The sequence below is a fragment of the Mixophyes fleayi genome, chromosome 5, assembly GCF_038048845.1.
Source record: "Mixophyes fleayi isolate aMixFle1 chromosome 5, aMixFle1.hap1, whole genome shotgun sequence".
NCBI classification, from domain to species: domain Eukaryota; kingdom Metazoa; phylum Chordata; class Amphibia; order Anura; family Limnodynastidae; genus Mixophyes; species Mixophyes fleayi.
Genome location: NC_134406.1, coordinates 80,366,907 through 80,385,535, shown reverse-complemented (window position 1 = coordinate 80,385,535; position 18,629 = coordinate 80,366,907). Strand labels below are relative to the sequence as shown.

The following is an 18,629-nucleotide window of genomic DNA, read 5'->3' as shown; positions in this document are numbered from 1 at the left end:
GATGAGCTCTAGTGATAGATGGTACCCTGGGTGGGGGGCACACTTTTTTTTTGTGGACCCCAACTCCCTAGGGAATCCAGCCCCATGTTGACCTGGGGCTGGTATGTAATTTTGGCAGGGGGACCCCACGGTGTGAGTTCCCCTGCTATTGTGGCAACAGCACCGGTTGGCACAGCCTAGTGCTGGCTGTAGTCAAATCGGGGAGGGACGCCACATTTTTTGTCCCCCTGATTTTGCTACTACCAGCCTAGGCTGGCAGCACTAAGGTTAAACTGATTGCTAGTTTTTTTTTTAACCATTTGTGTGCTGGCAGCTTGCAGGTCTGGCAGCTGTATTGCTGTCCACATAATCATACCCCAAGACGTGTGAGAGATAAGCAAGTGGTGGATGTGCATGAAGACGGTAGAGCTTGCATTCCCTTTCCTAGAATACTCCAGTTGTCAAGCATGGTTTGACTGAGTATCAAGGATAGACAATAACTTTCTTGAAAAAGCAAACAAGCAGACAGACAGAGCCTGGGGCCTGGGTTCATGACTAACTGTGCAGAGGGCCATTAGAAAAGGTGCCTTCCTGTTGGAAAGGGGGTTAAGTAGAAGGAACCTTTTTTATATTGAGATGCCTCGAGAATGGAACTTAACCTCATTAGCTAATTTGTGTCCCTCAGACCGGTGATAGAAAAAAGTGAAAAAGTTAACTAGCTAGGTGCCAACTCCCGTCCCCCAGACTGGATGAAAGAGAAAAGTGAAAATATTTAGCAAGCTTGTTTTGCACACCTGTAACTCTGCTCTCAGCCTTTTATTTTCCTCATCCAATTTCACCTCTTTCTTCTGCATGGAAGCAATCTCATTATTCTTGCTGACTCGAAATATCTCATACTCCTTCTTCAGCCGCTCATATTCAGCAGCATATTCCAGGTCCACTGATGCAGTGGATTTAAAACTGGCCCCAATTACCCTAGGGCCACGTCTAAAAGAGCTGCGAAGAAGGCGTGCTTTGGGTTTCACTTCTACAGGAATCTCACAAGCTTCTCCTCCACCACCACCATAGGTATCTTCAATCACTTCTCCAGGGCTCACCAGGGACGATGCTGTACCCATGATGGTATGTCTAGATCTCTAAATAATACTGCTAGTTCTCCATAACAACTCATTCTGAAAGACACAAAATATAATATGTACATAAAAAGAAAATACATAAAGAAAGTACATAAAAAGTACATAAGAAAGTACATAAAAAGAAAATGCCAATAAAAGAGATTCCTCCTCTCATCTATTGTATTATAAACCATTATAAGTGGTACAAAGTTTAAGAGAAGCTTGATCCTCTTAGGATGATGCCAGAATGCAAAACAAGGTATATTAGAGCTAAAAAGTACGATTATGACGTAGTGATTAGGTTAGTATCATTTTAATTGCAAGTTTAATTTCCAAAATCAATTTGGACAAACATTACTGCACATTGTAAAGCGGCTTGTCACCTAGACACATTGCAGGTAGCCATACTGTGCACTAAACCAATATTCATGACAATGAAGTCTATCAGCACGGAACAGCACAATGGATAGCATTGCTGCTTCACACCATCATGTGTTTGATTCTGTCCAGGACCCTATTGGTGTGGAATTTGTATATTCCCACCATGTTTGTGTGGATTTCCGGGTTCTCCGGTTTCCCCTCTAATGGACCCTAGTGTATGTTTGTATGTGTGTTGGGAAATTTAGACTGTAAGCTCCAATGGGGCAAGGACTGATCATCAGCTATTTATATTGCGCCACTAATTCTGCAGCACTGTACAGAGAACTCAAATCATCATCATTTATTCATCAGTCCCTGCCCTATTACAGCTAATAGCAGCCAGTTAACCTACTACCTACTAGTTCTCCCCAACACCTATTTCCCGAGTGCTCCACCCAGCTGTTTTAACTTGCCATGCGGCTCTTGGAGCCCAACAGATTCTCATTATAATAGAATAAACCGTTGTTTCTCCTATTAAAACAGGCACTTTGTGAGCACTACAGCCAGCGGTGTGTGTTAGACCACTGACCACCAGTCTGCCCAGTACTGGCAGCTGTGAGCAATAACCTCCAATATTTTGCAATATTACTGCAAAGTATTACAACTGCCCCACCTGGCTGGCAAAATTTTCTGGGGAGAACACTGCTACTAGTATGTTTTTAGAATGTGGGAGGAAGCCAAAGCACCTGGAGGAAACACATTCAAACATGGGGAGGACATACTTATCATTTTACTCCACTCACACTAATCTCCTGCTCCCTCCACGACTCTCACTCTCTAACTAACTACTGCAACCCCTATCAACTTGTTCTGGGGGGTGGGGGGGGGTGCAAACTTGGACTGGGGGGGCATTTTCTCTTTTCAGAACTGCATGATTATTATAAATAAAAGATAATAATAATAATAAGGTGCTACAAAGGGTCTGCAGCGCCTTACAAAGTGCATGCAGTAGAACCGTCAATTCTCCTGCTGCCTTCATTGTAAAACTATCAATTCCCATTACATTTTCCATACCGCCCCTTCTAAATTTCTACTTCGGCCACTTAGTAAAACAGTGGTATATAACAGTACATTTTAATACAATATAGACAAAACAGTACAATACAAAGCACAAATTAACCATATGACATGACATAACAGGTAACATACATAACAGCGGATGAGACATATGGTAAAGAGGACCCTGCCCATGAGAGCTTACTTTCTAGAGAATATATGAGTGGTGCTATATAAACAATAATAAATTACAATGAACTAGTACCTAATGAACATGTCAGCCATAAATAATAATGAGTCATTGGCCAAGTAATGTCACGGGTTCCATTAAAATTGATAGGCTGCAAACCGAACCAGTCCACAAAATGGATGCCTCCACTGTGTGTAGGTGACAGGTCTTCCTTAAGACAGTTGCATACAGTTGTTCTGTGATAGCTAATGACATGCATACGTGTACTTTTTAATTCAAAGACTACGCTGTGTCAGTCATCACTATCAGTCACCATTTACACCTGACCTGTATTGGGTGCAAATGAAACGGGTGAAGCATACTAAAGAGAAATACAGGACTTGAATCAGCACTGGAACGCCCTCACTGTATTTGGCCTACGTTATTCGGCCCCATCCCTCACCCATTCCGCCTCTCAAGACGTAGACAGTCGAAAGTATCATTTGCATTCGGACACGAATTGAATGCAACTGCGTTGCAAATGGATGTACGTCCGAACATGAATCAGGCCCCCAGTGGCCTGGATACCTGAAATGCCATCTAACACATAAAGGGGCTCAATTAAAGGTGGCAGCATTTGCGCTCCTGACGTATGTAGGTAAAGAAATGTGCAAAAAAAAAAAAGTATGTACATGCATATGAGTCGGACGTCAAATCAAAAATCTGTACAGCTCAAAAATAGCAGTACAATAGGTATAATAAGTGTGTATACCTACAACCTAAGCTAGCATAGTGATGTGGCTGTTAGTAGTAAATGCTAAAGTCACATTACCCTATTTGTACACAATATAATAATGTAACGCAGTGTCATAAAGACAAGAGATAATATTGTCTAGACAGTTAATTATCTTTCATATTAAAAGGTAATTAAATACCAAGACCTCCACATTTTATTTTCCTTTAGAAATCATATAGTAATCATATTTCATGCAATAGTCCAATGGAAATGTCAATTAAATAATGTAAGGATTTCATATAACACACAAGTGGCGCTAATGGTTTAAGTACCATCATTTGGTGAGGTCAATACGCAATAAGTCAATCAGAAGTGGCTAAATAGTGCTGCCAATAGTCATCATCATCGTGTATCATTGCATCGGCTCTCCAGTGCCCTCAAGAAATATTCCTCAAAAGCCATAGTTTGAGGCGCATCCATGTCTGTGTTGCAATTACATGAAAACATAATTGTTTCGCCTCTCCAGGCATACGACACTGGCACAAAAATCTATATACGGACGTATGCGTAAGTATTTTTGGTGAGCAGTTTAGAAATGCATATATTGCACACAAAAAAATTACTTAATCCAAATGTAAATGAGCCCCCAGAATGTATTTCTTCCTAAAGTTCAGAAGGTTACACTGCTGTAAGTTTAGTAGTGGAACCTTGAGTAGAATGTGAGTTACAATAAGATTACTGAGTGGCTTCAACTTGCATAACGAAGACAACATAATAAAAGAAGTATTTTTTTCCTGAAACTCTTGCTTCAAATGCAGACAAAAACATATAAATTTACATATGAATGCCAAACTGTATTCTTGTCTAACTACTGTCTGGACTAAAACCAGCTTAGTAACTATAACGGATTGTTTTGTCTGTGTTAAAAAATAAATAACAACTTACTGTTTGGTTGCCACGGAGAAGAAGTCTTATCTACAAAATGCAAGTTCAGCATTGCTTACTAGCAATAAAGTTCATTGTATAGAAGAAAAAAAAACCTACGAGCTGAGATTGGCGTCACTTTGATGGGAGGGCCAGGAATAGATTCCGGTTGGTTGCTAAGGAGCTGTGTGAGCGGCCTTGGTAACGGTGAGCTGGGGTAGAAGACAGTGGGGTACCTGGTGAAAAAACACTTCATCCCGGGGCACTTACATGCCAGCAGCAATGGCTGCCCATCAGATCAAGGACGGGGAGTACACTGCAACCATCTATAAACTGGTGAGACATTCAACAATACGAGACTGATACAGATTACGACACATAAATTGACATCTGCACAACATAAGTATGTATGTAAGAATGTCTGTAAACATAAAATGGTATATATTTACTATTTACATATGTACAAGTATACACATATTAATACCATGTTGTGTCGTGTAGGCGTAATGTTATTTTTATACATTTCTAAACAGTCTTTACCTTTAGTTTCATGTATTTGTACATAATTTGTTTGCTTTATGAATCCCTCAATGTACAGCATAGAGCAATGTGTTTATAAATAAAGGATAGTAATAATAAAAATAATAAACATTTTGAACGACCACAAACAGATATTACAAACTGATAAACATAACTCAAAATGGTATAAAACAGGTTCAATGCTTTCAATTAATTATTAGTTTATGTAGGAGTACTTCAAAGACCAAATACTTCACTAGACTTTAGAGTGATTTTTCAGTTTTAAACAAGTATTTCTTATTAGGTAAAAACATAAGACTACACTTCTGATTCACCATATGTAAGCCATATTTGCCAACTCTCCCGGAATGTCTGGAAGATTCCCGCATTTTGCGGGAGAGTGTGGCAATCTCCCGCATCTGGATAGTTCTGCCCACTTCCTAGTGAAGTGGGCAGAATTAGGTCCCAAACGCCACGATTCCCGGTGAATCGCGGCGTTTGGCCCCGCTCCCCGCTGTCAAGTGACGCGTTATGCCCACCTCCTCCACAGGCTCCCGGAATTTAAATTCATAAAGTTGGTAAGTATGATGTAAGCACAACAGGTTGTGTCCATGCACTCTCTTATGCACAGCCACAATTCCGTGCCACAGCTGCTTCACGAAGCAGAGCTGCTGAGCATGGCCGGCCGCAGCAGCTCCTCCCATGTTCCGATGTGGAACTGAAGAGGTCTGGTGTGTGCCGACTCCAGTGGTGATTCGCACATAGGAAAAAGAGAGCTGCACTACTATGTGACATAATAGTAACTGTGGGCAATACTGTGTGGCATAATATGAACTGGAGGCACTACTGTGTGGCATAATATGAACTGGAGGCACTACTGTGTGGCATAATATGAACTGGGGGCACTAAAGTGCGGCATAATATGAACTGGGAACACTACTGTGTGGCAATGTATAAACTGCGGACACTACTGTGGCATAATATGAGCTAGGTGCATTACTCTGTGGCATAATTTGAACTGGGGGCACTACTGTATGGCATAATATGATTTGGGGTTACTACTGTTTGCTAGACACACCCCTACAACGGCAAGCTGTGGTTCAGAGTATGCCTTTCTAGGTTTCCCTGGGTGCACACCTTAATGAAATGTGCTGCGATCCTATGAAGCACACTTGTGATACTTCAAGGACATTGTCTATTGTCTTATTGTATATCATAACTGCAATCTTAATTCATTTTTCTTATCTATAATGTGCAGTTTTGAATTAGGGTCAATGTCAAGGCACCTTGGAATTATTCGTGGTGATGGTGTTCCACTTGTGTATTCTGGTTTTGTTACTGTTTATATTACAAACTTGTAAAAGGATCTTATCATTCTCTCATAAAACCACAATAAAATATCAAATCCAGTTACTTTATTATTATTCTCACTGATGGTTCAGCAGTGACAGTATTATCACCTAAGTAAATTTAATTTAATTGTGACTTATTTACTCTTTACTGATGAGGTGCAGTAATATGTTAAAAATATGAAGCAGTGATTATGTTGTGGAGAAACAGCTAAACAAGGCTCACAGAATGCATAACTATGTTCACCGACATTGCAAGATTTAGGGATACAAGGACCCCTTTAGGTCAAAGCTGTACTTATGGTGGAGCTGTCACAGTTTTTAGTTGACTATAATTATGCAGTACAATAATCTTGCTATGGAAATATAATGCTAAAAAAATTAACTGTTTTTTTTATTAAGGTATATGTTCAAATATTTCAGGATGTTATTTCATGGCTATATGCTACAAATTTCAGCAGGTAAAACCATTTAGGGTTAATGACTAGAGATGTTTGGGCTCGGTTTCTGGAAAACTGAGCCCACCCGAACATCAGAGCTGGCTCGGTACTATCACGCGCCCTCGGAACTGAAAATGAGGCAAAACGTCATTGTTGCATTGTCAGATCTCGCAAGTTTTGTATTCTATAAGTACCTCCCTCCACGGAGATCCTGCGGCATTTCACAGAGAGACACAGAAGGGGTAGCAGGGTTCTTGGCAGTCTCTAGTGCAGTTAGACAGCATCATATCTAAAACAGAAAGAGAAGGGGTGGCAGTTTTCTTAAAAGTCTCCAGTGACATTCTGCCGAGTTATAGCACACAGAACCAGGAGAGGTGCCAGTGTTCTTGCCACTCTACAGTCTAAGTGCCATTGCTCGCTCCATTGCTCATTGTCAGTGCTGCAATAGAAATAATAGGGCTGTCAGTGTTCTTAAAAATCTCCAGTCACATTGTACTGTGTTATTATAGCTCGCACAGAAACAGGAGAGGTGCCAGTGTTCTTGCCAGTCTATGGGCCATTGCTCATTGTCAGAGCTCAGATAGAAATAATAGGGCTGTCAGTGTTCTTAAAAGTCTACAGTCACATTGTCCTGTGCCATAGCTCACTCAGAAATAGCATAGGTGGGAGTGTTTAGTGGTGAAACAGAAATTGTAATAGTAGGGCTGTCAGCGTTCTTAAAAGTCTCCAGGGACATTCTACTGTGCCATAGCTCATACAGAAACAGGAGGGGTGGTAGTGTCCTTGTCACTCTCCAGCCACATTGTTTTTGCCACTCTCCAGTCTTCAGTGACATTGTTCTTGTCACTCTCCAGTCTCAGTCATGATGCATGATGATACTAATCCCTCTACGTCATGTGCTAAAGCTTATGTTCAAGTGCTTAGTGGTTTTAAATAGGGGAAACAAAAATGTAAAAAAAACGCTTGTACCTTTTTAAAGAAAAAAACACCTCTCTAATAATGTTACAGAGACTTCTGTAATGGTGGTTTTCTGCAGGGATGAATTAATATTGTGTTAGAATGATGTACACACTGATGAGGGTGGGAGTGTTTAGTGGTGAAACAGAAATTGTAATAATAGGGCTGTCAGCGTTCTTAAAAGTCTCCAGGGACATTCTACTGTGCCATAGCTCTTACAGAAACAGGAGGGGTGGTAGTGTCCTTGTCACTCTCCAGCCACATTGTTTTTGCCACTCTCCAGTCTTCAGTAACATTGTTCTTGTCACTCTCCAGTCTCAGTCATGATGCATGATGATACTAATCCCTCTACGTCATGTGTTAAAGCTTATGTTCAAGTGCTTAGTGGTTTTAAATAGGGGAAACAAAAATGTAAAAAAAAACGCTTGTACCTTTTTAAAGAAAAAAACACCTCTCTAATAATGTTACAGAGACTTCTGTTATGGTGGTTTTCTGCAGGGATGAATTAATATTGTGTTAGAATGATGTACACACTGATGAGGAGGAGGCTGAAGATGATGACATCTTGCCACTGTAGAGTTCATTGACAGCACTGTTACCTTAGCTGCCTTAAGCCCTTTGTTACCTTGTTTTATGGGGGGCCCAAACAAACCAAGCACTTCAGCCACAAAAGTGGCACTCCTGTCGCTGAAGTGCTTGGTTTGTTAAAGTGTGTATGCCCTTTTTAACATCCGTTATAAGGGTGGGAGGGTCCCAAGGACAATTCCATCTTGCACCACTTTTCCTTTTAGCTACCGCTGTGTGCCAATGTTACCTACATGTGCTATAAGTGCTGAAATCATCATTTCTCTCATCATGTATCTCTCGTACATGTGATTACATACTTTGTTTTTCACTGGGTTCACCATCTCCAACTGTGTTATAGGAGTGCTCTGGGTGACGGCGATCTTCTCATCTTCATCTTCCAAAGCTTAGTCTGCAGGGGCCAGTGACACCCATTTGTTTTCTCAGGTCTCTTAGCTGTTCTTTAAAATGGACATATTTATCGTACTGCCTCAGGGCCTTCTCTGTACTATTTTTCTGAAGCGCAGTGTATCTCTTGTGTACAAGCTCTCTTAAATTTGGGATCCCATCCATTGGGTTACATTTTAATTTAAGTACGGTCTCCTCAACTGCATCTATATATTGCTATAAATCTCTGTTCAGTGCAGTGTATTCTAACATGACGGATTCCATTCTGCCCACATATTCCATGTCACAGTCTGTCTGAAGCAGATGCAATGCCACTCCAGTTGTACTAACCATTCCTGTGTCTACATAAGTTTGGCAATTCTTCAGGGATGAGAGGGAGGTATCAAGAGAGGAGAAGGAGATTAAAGATGCAGCACAAGCAGGCATGGTTTAATAATGTAGAGTTCATTGACAGCCTGTGCCTAGGGAGGCAGGACAGAGGCATTCTGACACAGGACAAGTACAGTAAGGACGTGTTTGCGCAATTGCAAATGGATGCAGACTGGAAAAATACGTCTATACTCCTGAGGAAGCTGTTGTGGGTAGTCAGGGACAGGTACAGATAGTGGATAATGATGATGATGGTCCCCTGCACTAGCTACCCTCTTGTGATTGTCTGTTTGCAATTGCATCAATGAAACTTGTTGTGCTTTCTTTGTCGCTTGAGCCTATATTATGCTTTAGTGTCCATGTATAAGCAAAACATTTTTTTTCTGTACATGAGACAGGGAGTTGCTTCTGCTGTATTAGAGTGTTTTTTAAGTTTTATTGATCCCTATTAGTGAATTCATTACTTTCACTTGGAACATGGAAGCAAGTGAGATGTAAGTGCCCACCCCCACCCTTCCTTAAATCTAACTCATTCTGGCAGTTGGCTTACATATGTGTTCAGGCGCTTGCTCAGGGTTGTGTTCCTGTTACCCGGAAACAAACCCTCGGCCCGGGAATGGTGTGGTCTAGGACACTGTCTGGGGTACAGTATGCTTCCTGGTGGCTGGATCCACCCCCTGGACCAACCATCTTATGGCATGTGACACTGGACCTTCCTAATCCATTCTTTACCTCTCTTCCCTCCTACGTGTGCCTGCCTTTCTCACCCACTGCCAGCAAGTCACAGGTGTGCAGGCAGCAGGAGACAATACCTTGCCAGATGGAAGAAGGTAAGTGTTTGTTAAAGACACAATGTAACATGAAGCTGCACGTATAACAGCAGGTATGCCGTGCATAAATTAGGGATGAGCGCACTCGGATTTCTGAAATCCGAGCCCACCCGAACGTTGCGGATCCGAGTCGGATCCGAGACAGATCCGGGTATTGGCGCCAAATTCAAAAGTGAAACTGAGGCTCTGACTCATAATCCCGTTGTCGGATCTCGCGATACTCGGATCCTATAAATTCCCCGCTAGTCGCCGCCATCTTCACTCGGGCATTGATCAGGGTAGAGGGAGGGTGTGTTAGGTGGTCCTCTGTGCTGTTTAGTTCTGTGCTGTTTAGTGCTGTGCTGTGCTGTGCTGTGCTGTGCTGTGCTGTGCTGTGCTGTCCTGTGCTGTGTTCTGCAGTATCAGTCCAGTGGTGCTGTGTGCTGTGCTCTGTCCTTCTGAGGTCAGTGGTGCTGCTGGGTCCTGTGCTGTGTCCTGTTCAGTCCAGTGGTGCTGTGTCCTGTGCTCTGTGCTTCTAAGGGCATAGTTATTTCCCCAATATTCCCCTGTGTTTAAAAAAATAAAAAAAAGTTTTTTTAAAAAATACCAAAAACTACTTTAATATTTTTTAATTACCACAAAATTTTCACAACCAATCCTGCAGTATAAGCCCATTGGTACTGCAATATTACCAAGTCCACACATTCAGCAGTAAAAGTCCAGTGGTACTGCAATATTACAAAGTTTACACATTCTGCAGTATCAGTCCAGTGGTGCTGTGTCCTGTGCTCTGTCCTGCTGAGTTCCGTAGTGCTGCTGGGTCCTGTGCCGTGTCCTGTTCAGTCCAGTGGTGCTGTGTCCTGTGCTCTGTGCTTCTAAGGGCATAGTTATTTCCCCATTATTCCCAAGTTTTTAAAAAATAAAAAAAAAGTAAAAAAAAATAAAAAATTTAAAAAAAAAATAAATATATAATAATTATAACCAAATTTGCAAAACCAATCCAGCATTATAAGTCCATTGGTACTGCAATATTACCAAGTTCACACATTCTGCAGTATCAGTCCAGTGGTGCTGTGTCCTGTGCTCTGTCCTGCTGAGTTCCGTAGTGCTGCTGTGTCCTGTGCCGTGTCCTGTTCAGTCCAGTGGTGCTGTGTCCTGTGCTCTGTGCTTCTAAGGGCATAGTTATTTCCCCACTATTCCCAAGTTTTTTAAAAATAAGAAAAAAGTAAAAAAAAATAAAAAATTTAAAAAAATAAATAAATATAATAATTATAACCAAATTTGCAAAACCAATCCAGCAGTATAAGTCCATTGGTACTGCAATATTACCAAGTTCACACATTCTGCAGTATCTTGTGCTACATATAATGGAGACCAAAAATTTGGAGGATAAAGTAGGGAAAGATCAAGACCCACTTCCTCCTAATGCTGAAGCTGCTGCCACTAGTCATGACATAGACGATGAAATGCCATCAACGTCGTCTTCCAAGCCCGATGCCCAATCTCGTAGTACCGGGCATGTAAAATCCAAAAAGCCCAAGTTAAGAAAAAGTAGCAAAAAGAGAAACTTTAAATCATCTGAGGAGAAACGTAAAGTTGCCAATATGCCATTTACGACACGGAGTGGCAAGGAACGGCTTAAGCCCTGGCCCGTGTTCATGACTAGTGGTTCAGCTTCACCCACGGATCTTAGCCCTCCTCCTCCTCCCCCCCCCTACAAAAAATTGAAGAGAGTTATGCTGTCAGCAACAAAACAGCAAACAACTCTGCCTTCTAAAGAGAAATTATCACAAATCCCCAAGGCGAGTCCAAGGGTGTTGGTGGTTGTCAAGCCTGACCTTCCCATCACTGTACGGGAAGAGGTGGCTCGGGAGGAGGCTATTGATGATGTAGCTGGCGCTGTGGAGGAACTTGATGATGAGGATGGTGATGTGGTTATTGTAAATGAGGCACCAGGGGGGGAAACAGCTGATGTCCATGGGATGAAAAAGCCCATCGTCATGCCTGGTCAGAAGACCAAAAAATGCACCTCTTCGGTCTGGAGTTATTTTTATCCAAATCCAGACAACCAATGTATGGCAATATGTAGCTTATGTAAAGCTCAAATAAGCAGGGGTAAGGATCTTGCCCACCTAGGAACATCCTCCCTTATACGTCACCTGAATAACCTTCATAGTTCAGTGGTTAGTTCAGGAACTGGGGCTAGGACCCTCATCGGTACAGGGACACCTAAATCCCGTGGTCCAGTTGGATACACACCAGCAACACCCTCCTCGTCAACTTCCTCCACAATCTCCATCAGATTCAGTCCTGCAGCCCAAGTCAGCAGCCAGACTGAGTCCTCCTCAATACGGGATTCATCCGAGGAATCCTGCAGCGGTACGCCTACTACTGCCACTGCTGCTGTTGCTGCTGTTAGTCGGTCATCTTCCCAGAGGGGAAGTCGTAAGACCGCTAAGTCTTTCACCAAACAATTGACCGTCCAACAGTCGTTTGCCATGACCACCAAATACGATAGTAGTCACCCTATTGCAAAGCGTATAACTGCGGCTGTAACTGCAATGTTGGTGTTAGACGTGCGCCCGGTGTCCGCCATCAGTGGAGTGGGATTTAGAGGGTTGATGGAGGTATTGTGTCCCCGGTACCAAATCCCCTCGAGATTCCACTTCACTAGGCAGGCGATACCAAAAATGTACAGAGAAGTACGATCAAGTGTCCTCAGTGCTCTTAAAAATGCGGTTGTACCCACTGTCCACTTAACCACGGACATGTGGACAAGTGGTTCTGGGCAAACGAAGGACTATATGACTGTGACAGCCCACTGGGTAGATGCATCCCCTTCCGCAGCAACAGCAACAGCTGCATCAGTAGCAGCATCTACAAAATGGCTGCTCATGCAAAGGCAGGCAACATTGTGCATTACAGGCTTTAATAAGAGGCACAACGCTGACAACATATTAGAGAAAATGAGGGAAATTATCTCCCAGTGGCTTACCCCACTTAGACTCTCATGGGGATTTGTGGTGTCAGACAATGCCAGTAACATTGTGCGGGCATTAAATATGGGCAATTTCCAGCACGTCCCATGTTTTGCCCACACCATTAATTTGGTGGTGCAGCATTACCTCAAGAGTGACAGGGGTGTGCAGGAGATGCTTGCGGTGGCCCGCAAAATTGCTGGACACTTTCGGCATTCAGCCAGTGCCTACCGCAGACTAGAGGCACATCAAAAAAGCTTGAACCTGCCCTGCCATCACCTCAAACAAGAGGTTGTGACGCGCTGGAACTCCACCCTCTATATGCTGCAGAGGATGGAGGAGCAGCAAAAGGCCATTCAGGCCTACACAGCCACCTACGACATAGGCAAAGGAGTGGGGATGCGCCTCAGTCAAGCGCAGTGGAGACTGATTTCCGTGTTGTGCAAGGTTCTGCAGCCATTTGAACTTGCCACACGAGAAGTCAGTTCCGACACTGCCAGCTTGAGTCAGGTCATTCCCCTGATCAGGCTGTTGCAGAAGCAGCTGGAGAAAGTGAGGGAGGAGCTGGTAAGCCATTGCGATTACAGCAAGCATGTAGCTCTTGTGGATGTAGCCCTTCGTACGCTTTGCCAGGATCCGAGGGTGGTCACTCTTTTAAAGTCAGAGGAATACATTCTGGCCACCGTGCTCGATCCTCGGTTTAAAGCGTATGTTGTGTCTCTGTTTCCGGCGGACACAAGTCTACAGCGGTGCAAAGACCTGCTGGTCAGGAGATTGTCCTCTGAAGAGGACCGTGACATGCCAACAGCTCCACCCTCATTTTCTTCCACATCTATGGCTGCGAGGAAAAAGCTCAGTTTTCCCAAAAGAGGCACTGGCGGGGATGCTGATAACATCTGGTCCGGACTGAAGGACCTGCCAACCATTGCAGACATGTCTACTCTCGCTGCATTGGATGCTGTCACAATAGAAAAAATTGTGGATGATTACTTTGCTGACACCATCCAAGTAGACATGTCAGACAGTCCATATTCTTACTGGCAGGAAAAAAAGGCAGTTTGGAAGCCCCTGTACAAACTGGCTCTATTTTACCTGAGTTGTCCCCCCTCCAGTGTGTACTCGGAAAGAGTTTTTAGTGCAGCGGGGAACCTGGTCAGTGAGCGGCGAAGGAGGTTGCTTCCTCACAACGTTGAAAAAATGATGTTTATAAAAATGAATAATCAATTCCTCAATGAAGTACAGCACTGCCCTCCAGATACTACAGAGGGACCTGTGGTTGTGGAGTCCAGCGGGGACGAATTGATAATGTGTGATGAGGAGGAAGTACACACTGTAGGGGGAGAGGAATCAGAGGTTGAGGATGAGGACGACATCTTGCCTCAGTAGAGCCTGTTTAGTCTGTACAGGGAGAGATGAATAGCTTTTTTGGTGTGGGGGCCCAAACAAACCAATCATTTCAGCCAAAGTTGTTTGGTAGGCCCTGTCGCTGAAATGATTGGTTTGTTAAAGTGTGCATGTCCTATTTCAACAACATAAGGGTGGGTGTGAGGGCCCAAGGACAATTCCATCTTGGAATTTTTTTTTTTGCATTATATGACCAAGCAACAGTCGTTTGCCATGTTCAAAAAGTAAAACCAAATGTAAAAAAATTCAAGAAATTAAACCAAAAGTAAAATGCCGTGTCATAATTTAAAACAAGAGGTATTGACGTGCTCTAAAACTACTGTATTGTTGTTTATATTTTATAAACACTACACTTGAAAGCTTGAGTCTTTCAATAGAAAAGTAACTGTCCATTGCACGAATATTTGCAACAGGGACAATTTTAGGGTTAAGAAAGTCAACTAATAATAACACTTCGACGCTGTGTGTCTTTATAAACACTACACTTGGAAGTTGGAGGAGGTATTGTGGCCCCGGCACCAAATTTACTACCGGGGACACTCCACTGTGCAGTCCATATTTAGGTGTATCAGATATTAAACAACGGTGACAGTTGATGCCCAATTTTTTAATTATATTGTGGCCTCATTATGTAACCCCCTGTCACTGTGTGTAGTGTGGGGTGCAAAGGGTACACAGTGCACCTCCTTCTCAAGCCCTGGCTAGCTGATGGGCATGGGTGTAAATGATCAGGGGGTCCCTGCACATGCAGGTGTTTCTTTGTAGTTAGTGGGACACAGGTAATGTCACTTTGGTGCAGTGTAATAGAAGTCACAATAATTTGGGCGCCAGACCATCTCTATAACAAACTGAACTTTTATTTACACTCTTCCTCCAGCACGATAATCATAATGGTTGCAGAATATATACATCTCCTTACTCTCTCCAGCACAGTTATTAATGAGAAATACGAATATGGTTGCAAATATCTTATCACTCGTCCTGCACAGTTCTTAATGTTATCCAGATGTTAAATAACATAATTTACATGTCTCTTGCACTCCATACTCACTGCAGATCACCCTTTCTGCAGGGGCACATGCATGGATGCTAATAGGCAGGCAGCCTCTCCTCCATGCAGCTCTGACACACTCTGTGTACCTCTCAACTGCAGCTCATCCCTCCTCTGCGGGGATAATGTCTCCTGTGCTCTGACACGTCACTCTGTGTACTCTCAGCCTCAGGATCTGACACTACAACTACCATGCCTCTTGTAGCAGCCCTCACTCCAGGGCCTCTTCCATGTGCAGTGTCCCCCTCTCTCTTGGGTTCACTATAGTGGCATGGAGTTCTCCCCCTCATCCAGGGCACACATTCCTTGCCCTGGCTCAGTCACCACGCTCAGACTTCCAGGCAATGCTGGGGGAGCCTGGGAGCTTCCACCCCAGGTCCCCAGCTACAACTCTCCTCTCCTGTGTCTTCTCTCTCTTTCTGACACTTTAAAGATCGTGCCTTTAAATGAAAAAGTCAGTCTTCATTGCACGACTATGTGCAAGTGCAACAGGGACATTTTTTTGGGTTTACAAAGTCAAACAATAACACTTCGACCCTGTCTGTCTGGGGTCTCTCAATGACGAATTGTCTGTAGCATGTTTGGAGGAGGTATTGTGGCCCCGGTATCAAATTGGGTACCGGGGCCACCCCACTATGCAGTCCAGATACTTGTTTGGTGGAATTCAGACACGTGGAGGGTTTTTTAATTATATTGTGGCCTCGGTACCAAATTGTGTACCGGGGCCACCACACTACGCAGTCAAGATAGATAGATGCGTATTGCGTATCATAGATAAAGTACATTCAGTGGTGTGGGGCAAATTGAAAAATATTCCAAATGCACTGACATTATCAAAAACAAGAGGTTGTCACACGCTAAAACTCCAACATGTATATGATGGAGAGGATGGAGGAGCAGCCGTATGTGTAGTGTAATGCAGATCTGTTGAAGGTTTTTTATATATTTTATTGTGGTGCCCAGTGCCCACTCCTCTACGCAGTCCAGGTACAATTATTGGTGCGAATCATAAAAGTTCAGGGTTTTTAAGATATTGTGGTGACCCACTCCTCTACGCAGTCCAGGTACAATTATTGGTGCGAATCATAAAAGTTCAGGGTTTTTAATATATTGTGGTGACCCACTCCTCTACGCAGTCCAGGTACAATTATTGGTGCGAATCATAAAAGTTCAGGGTTTTTAATATATTGTGGTGACCCACTCCTCTACGCAGTCCAGGTACAATTATTGGTGCGAATCATAAAAGTTCAGGGTTTTTAAGATATTGTGGTGACCCACTCCTCTACGCAGTCCAGGTACAATTATTGGTGCGAATCATAAAAGTTCAGGGTTTTTAAGATATTGTGGTGACCCACTCCTCTACGCAGTCCAGGTACAATTATTGGTGCGAATCATAAAAGTTCAGGGTTTTTAATATATTGTGGTGACCCACTCCTCTACGCAGTCCAGGTACAATTATTGGTGCGAATCATAAAAGTTCAGGGTTTTTAATATATTGTGGTGACCCACTCCTCTACGCAGTCCAGGTACAATTATTGGTGCGAATCATAAAAGTTCAGGGTTTTTAAGATATTGTGGTGACCCACTCCTCTACGCAGTCCAGGTACAATTATTGGTGCGAATCATAAAAGTTCAGGGTTTTTAAGATATTGTGGTGACCCACTCCTCTACGCAGTCCAGGTACAATTATTGGTGCGAATCATAAAAGTTCAGGGTTTTTAATATATTGTGGTGACCCACTCCTCTACGCAGTCCAGGTACAATTATTGGTGCGAATCATAAAAGTTCAGGGTTTTTAAGATATTGTGGTGACCCACTCCTCTACGCAGTCCAGGTACAATTATTGGTGCGAATCATAAAAGTTCAGGGTTTTTAAGATATTGTGGTGACCCACTCCTCTACGCAGTCCAGGTACAATTATTGGTGCGAATCATAAAAGTTCAGGGTTTTTAATATATTGTGGTGACCCACTCCTCTACGCAGTCCAGGTACAATTATTGGTGCGAATCATAAAAGTTCAGGGTTTTTAATATATTGTGGTGACCCACTCCTCTACGCAGTCCAGGTACAATTATTGGTGCGAATCATAAAAGTTCAGGGTTTTTAAGATATTGTGGTGACCCACTCCTCTACGCAGTCCAGGTACAATTATTGGTGCGAATCATAAAAGTTCAGGGTTTTTAAGATATTGTGGTGACCCACTCCTCTACGCAGTCCAGGTACAATTATTGGTGCGAATCATAAAAGTTCAGGGTTTTTAAGATATTGTGGTGACCCACTCCTCTACGCAGTCCAGGTACAATTATTGGTGCGAATCATAAAAGTTCAGGGTTTTTAAGATATTGTGGTGACCCACTCCTCTACGCAGTCCAGGTACAATTATTGGTGCGAATCATAAAAGTTCAGGGTTTTTAATATATATTGTGGTGACCCACTCCTCTACGCAGTCCAGAAAGATACCTTGTTGCAACGTTTTGGACTAATAACTATATTGTGAGGTGTTCAGAATACACTGTAAATTAGTGGAAATGCTTGTTATTGAATGTTATTGAGGTTAATAATAGCCTAGGAGTGAAAATAAGCCCAAAAACTTGATTTTTAAACTTTTTATGTTTTTTTCAAAAAAAATCCGAATCCAATACCTTAAATCCGAACCGAGACCTTTCGTCAAGTGTTTTGCGAGACAAATCCGAACCTCAAAAATAACGAAAATCCGGATCCAAAACACAAAACACGAGACCTCAAAAGTCGCCGGTGCACATCCCTAGCATAAATATCATAATATTTAGTCTGCATGGTACAAATCAAGATATAGAGCGTGCGCTAGAGATTTGGAAGCACTTGACTGGAACCCAGTTTAACTGGAGGAGTGGTCCCCTGGAGTGCCTTAACCCTGTGCACATTCTATAGATATTATACAGTATATTTGCAGCCTTTATGTATTTTCTGAAAAATATGTAATCTGTCTGCATATATGCTTTGAGTTTAATACTTTAATCATTCAAGTCATAGGCTAAAAATGTACATCTCTGGCTTTACAATTAATCGTTTAAATTGGTTATTTTTGATGTTTTGTTTCTTTGTTATTTTTTCTGAGGTTTATATTTGGGGAGTTGTTTATTTGTATATGTTTTTGGGGTTTTTTATGTTTGAAACATTCTCAGTAAAAAATACTGAGCCAAATTCTAATGTGTGTTTTTAAATTCACACCTGGAATGTTATTTCAGAGGACTGTGTGTCCTGCACACTAACATCACAGAGAAATCAGTATTTAGGGAATGATAAAGAGTTTGACGTGAGTCCATTTGTGCTACATAAAAATGTGATGTACAGGGCCAACGGAACGCGATAAGCGGGGTAAGAAAGGCTTGGGGGCGGCGCCAAGATTGAGTGCCGCTCCCCACCGCCTGCCATCCCTGCTTGTCAGCCGCCACAAAAAAAA

At 42.7% G+C, this 18,629-nt stretch overlaps 2 protein-coding genes across 2 annotated transcripts in view; one reads left to right on the top strand and one right to left on the bottom strand.

The window, feature by feature from the left end:
- Positions 1-4,410, bottom strand: part of NPHP3 (nephrocystin 3) — a 101,219-nt gene extending 96,809 nt beyond the window's left edge. Inside the window, exons 1-2 of the mRNA XM_075212453.1 lie at positions 4,361-4,410; positions 774-1,151 (exon numbers count right to left, since the gene is read on the bottom strand). Of these exons, the coding sequence (XP_075068554.1) occupies positions 774-1,097 (324 nt within the window). The 5' untranslated portion in view covers positions 1,098-1,151; positions 4,361-4,410. The remainder of the gene's footprint in view (positions 1-773; positions 1,152-4,360) is intronic.
- Positions 4,411-4,466: 56 nt separating this feature from the next.
- LOC142158479 (intraflagellar transport protein 70A) overlaps positions 4,467-18,629 on the top strand; it is a 54,833-nt gene continuing 40,670 nt past the window's right edge. The window contains exon 1 of the mRNA XM_075212452.1: positions 4,467-4,675. Within this exon, the coding sequence (XP_075068553.1) occupies positions 4,610-4,675 (66 nt within the window). The 5' untranslated portion in view covers positions 4,467-4,609. The remainder of the gene's footprint in view (positions 4,676-18,629) is intronic.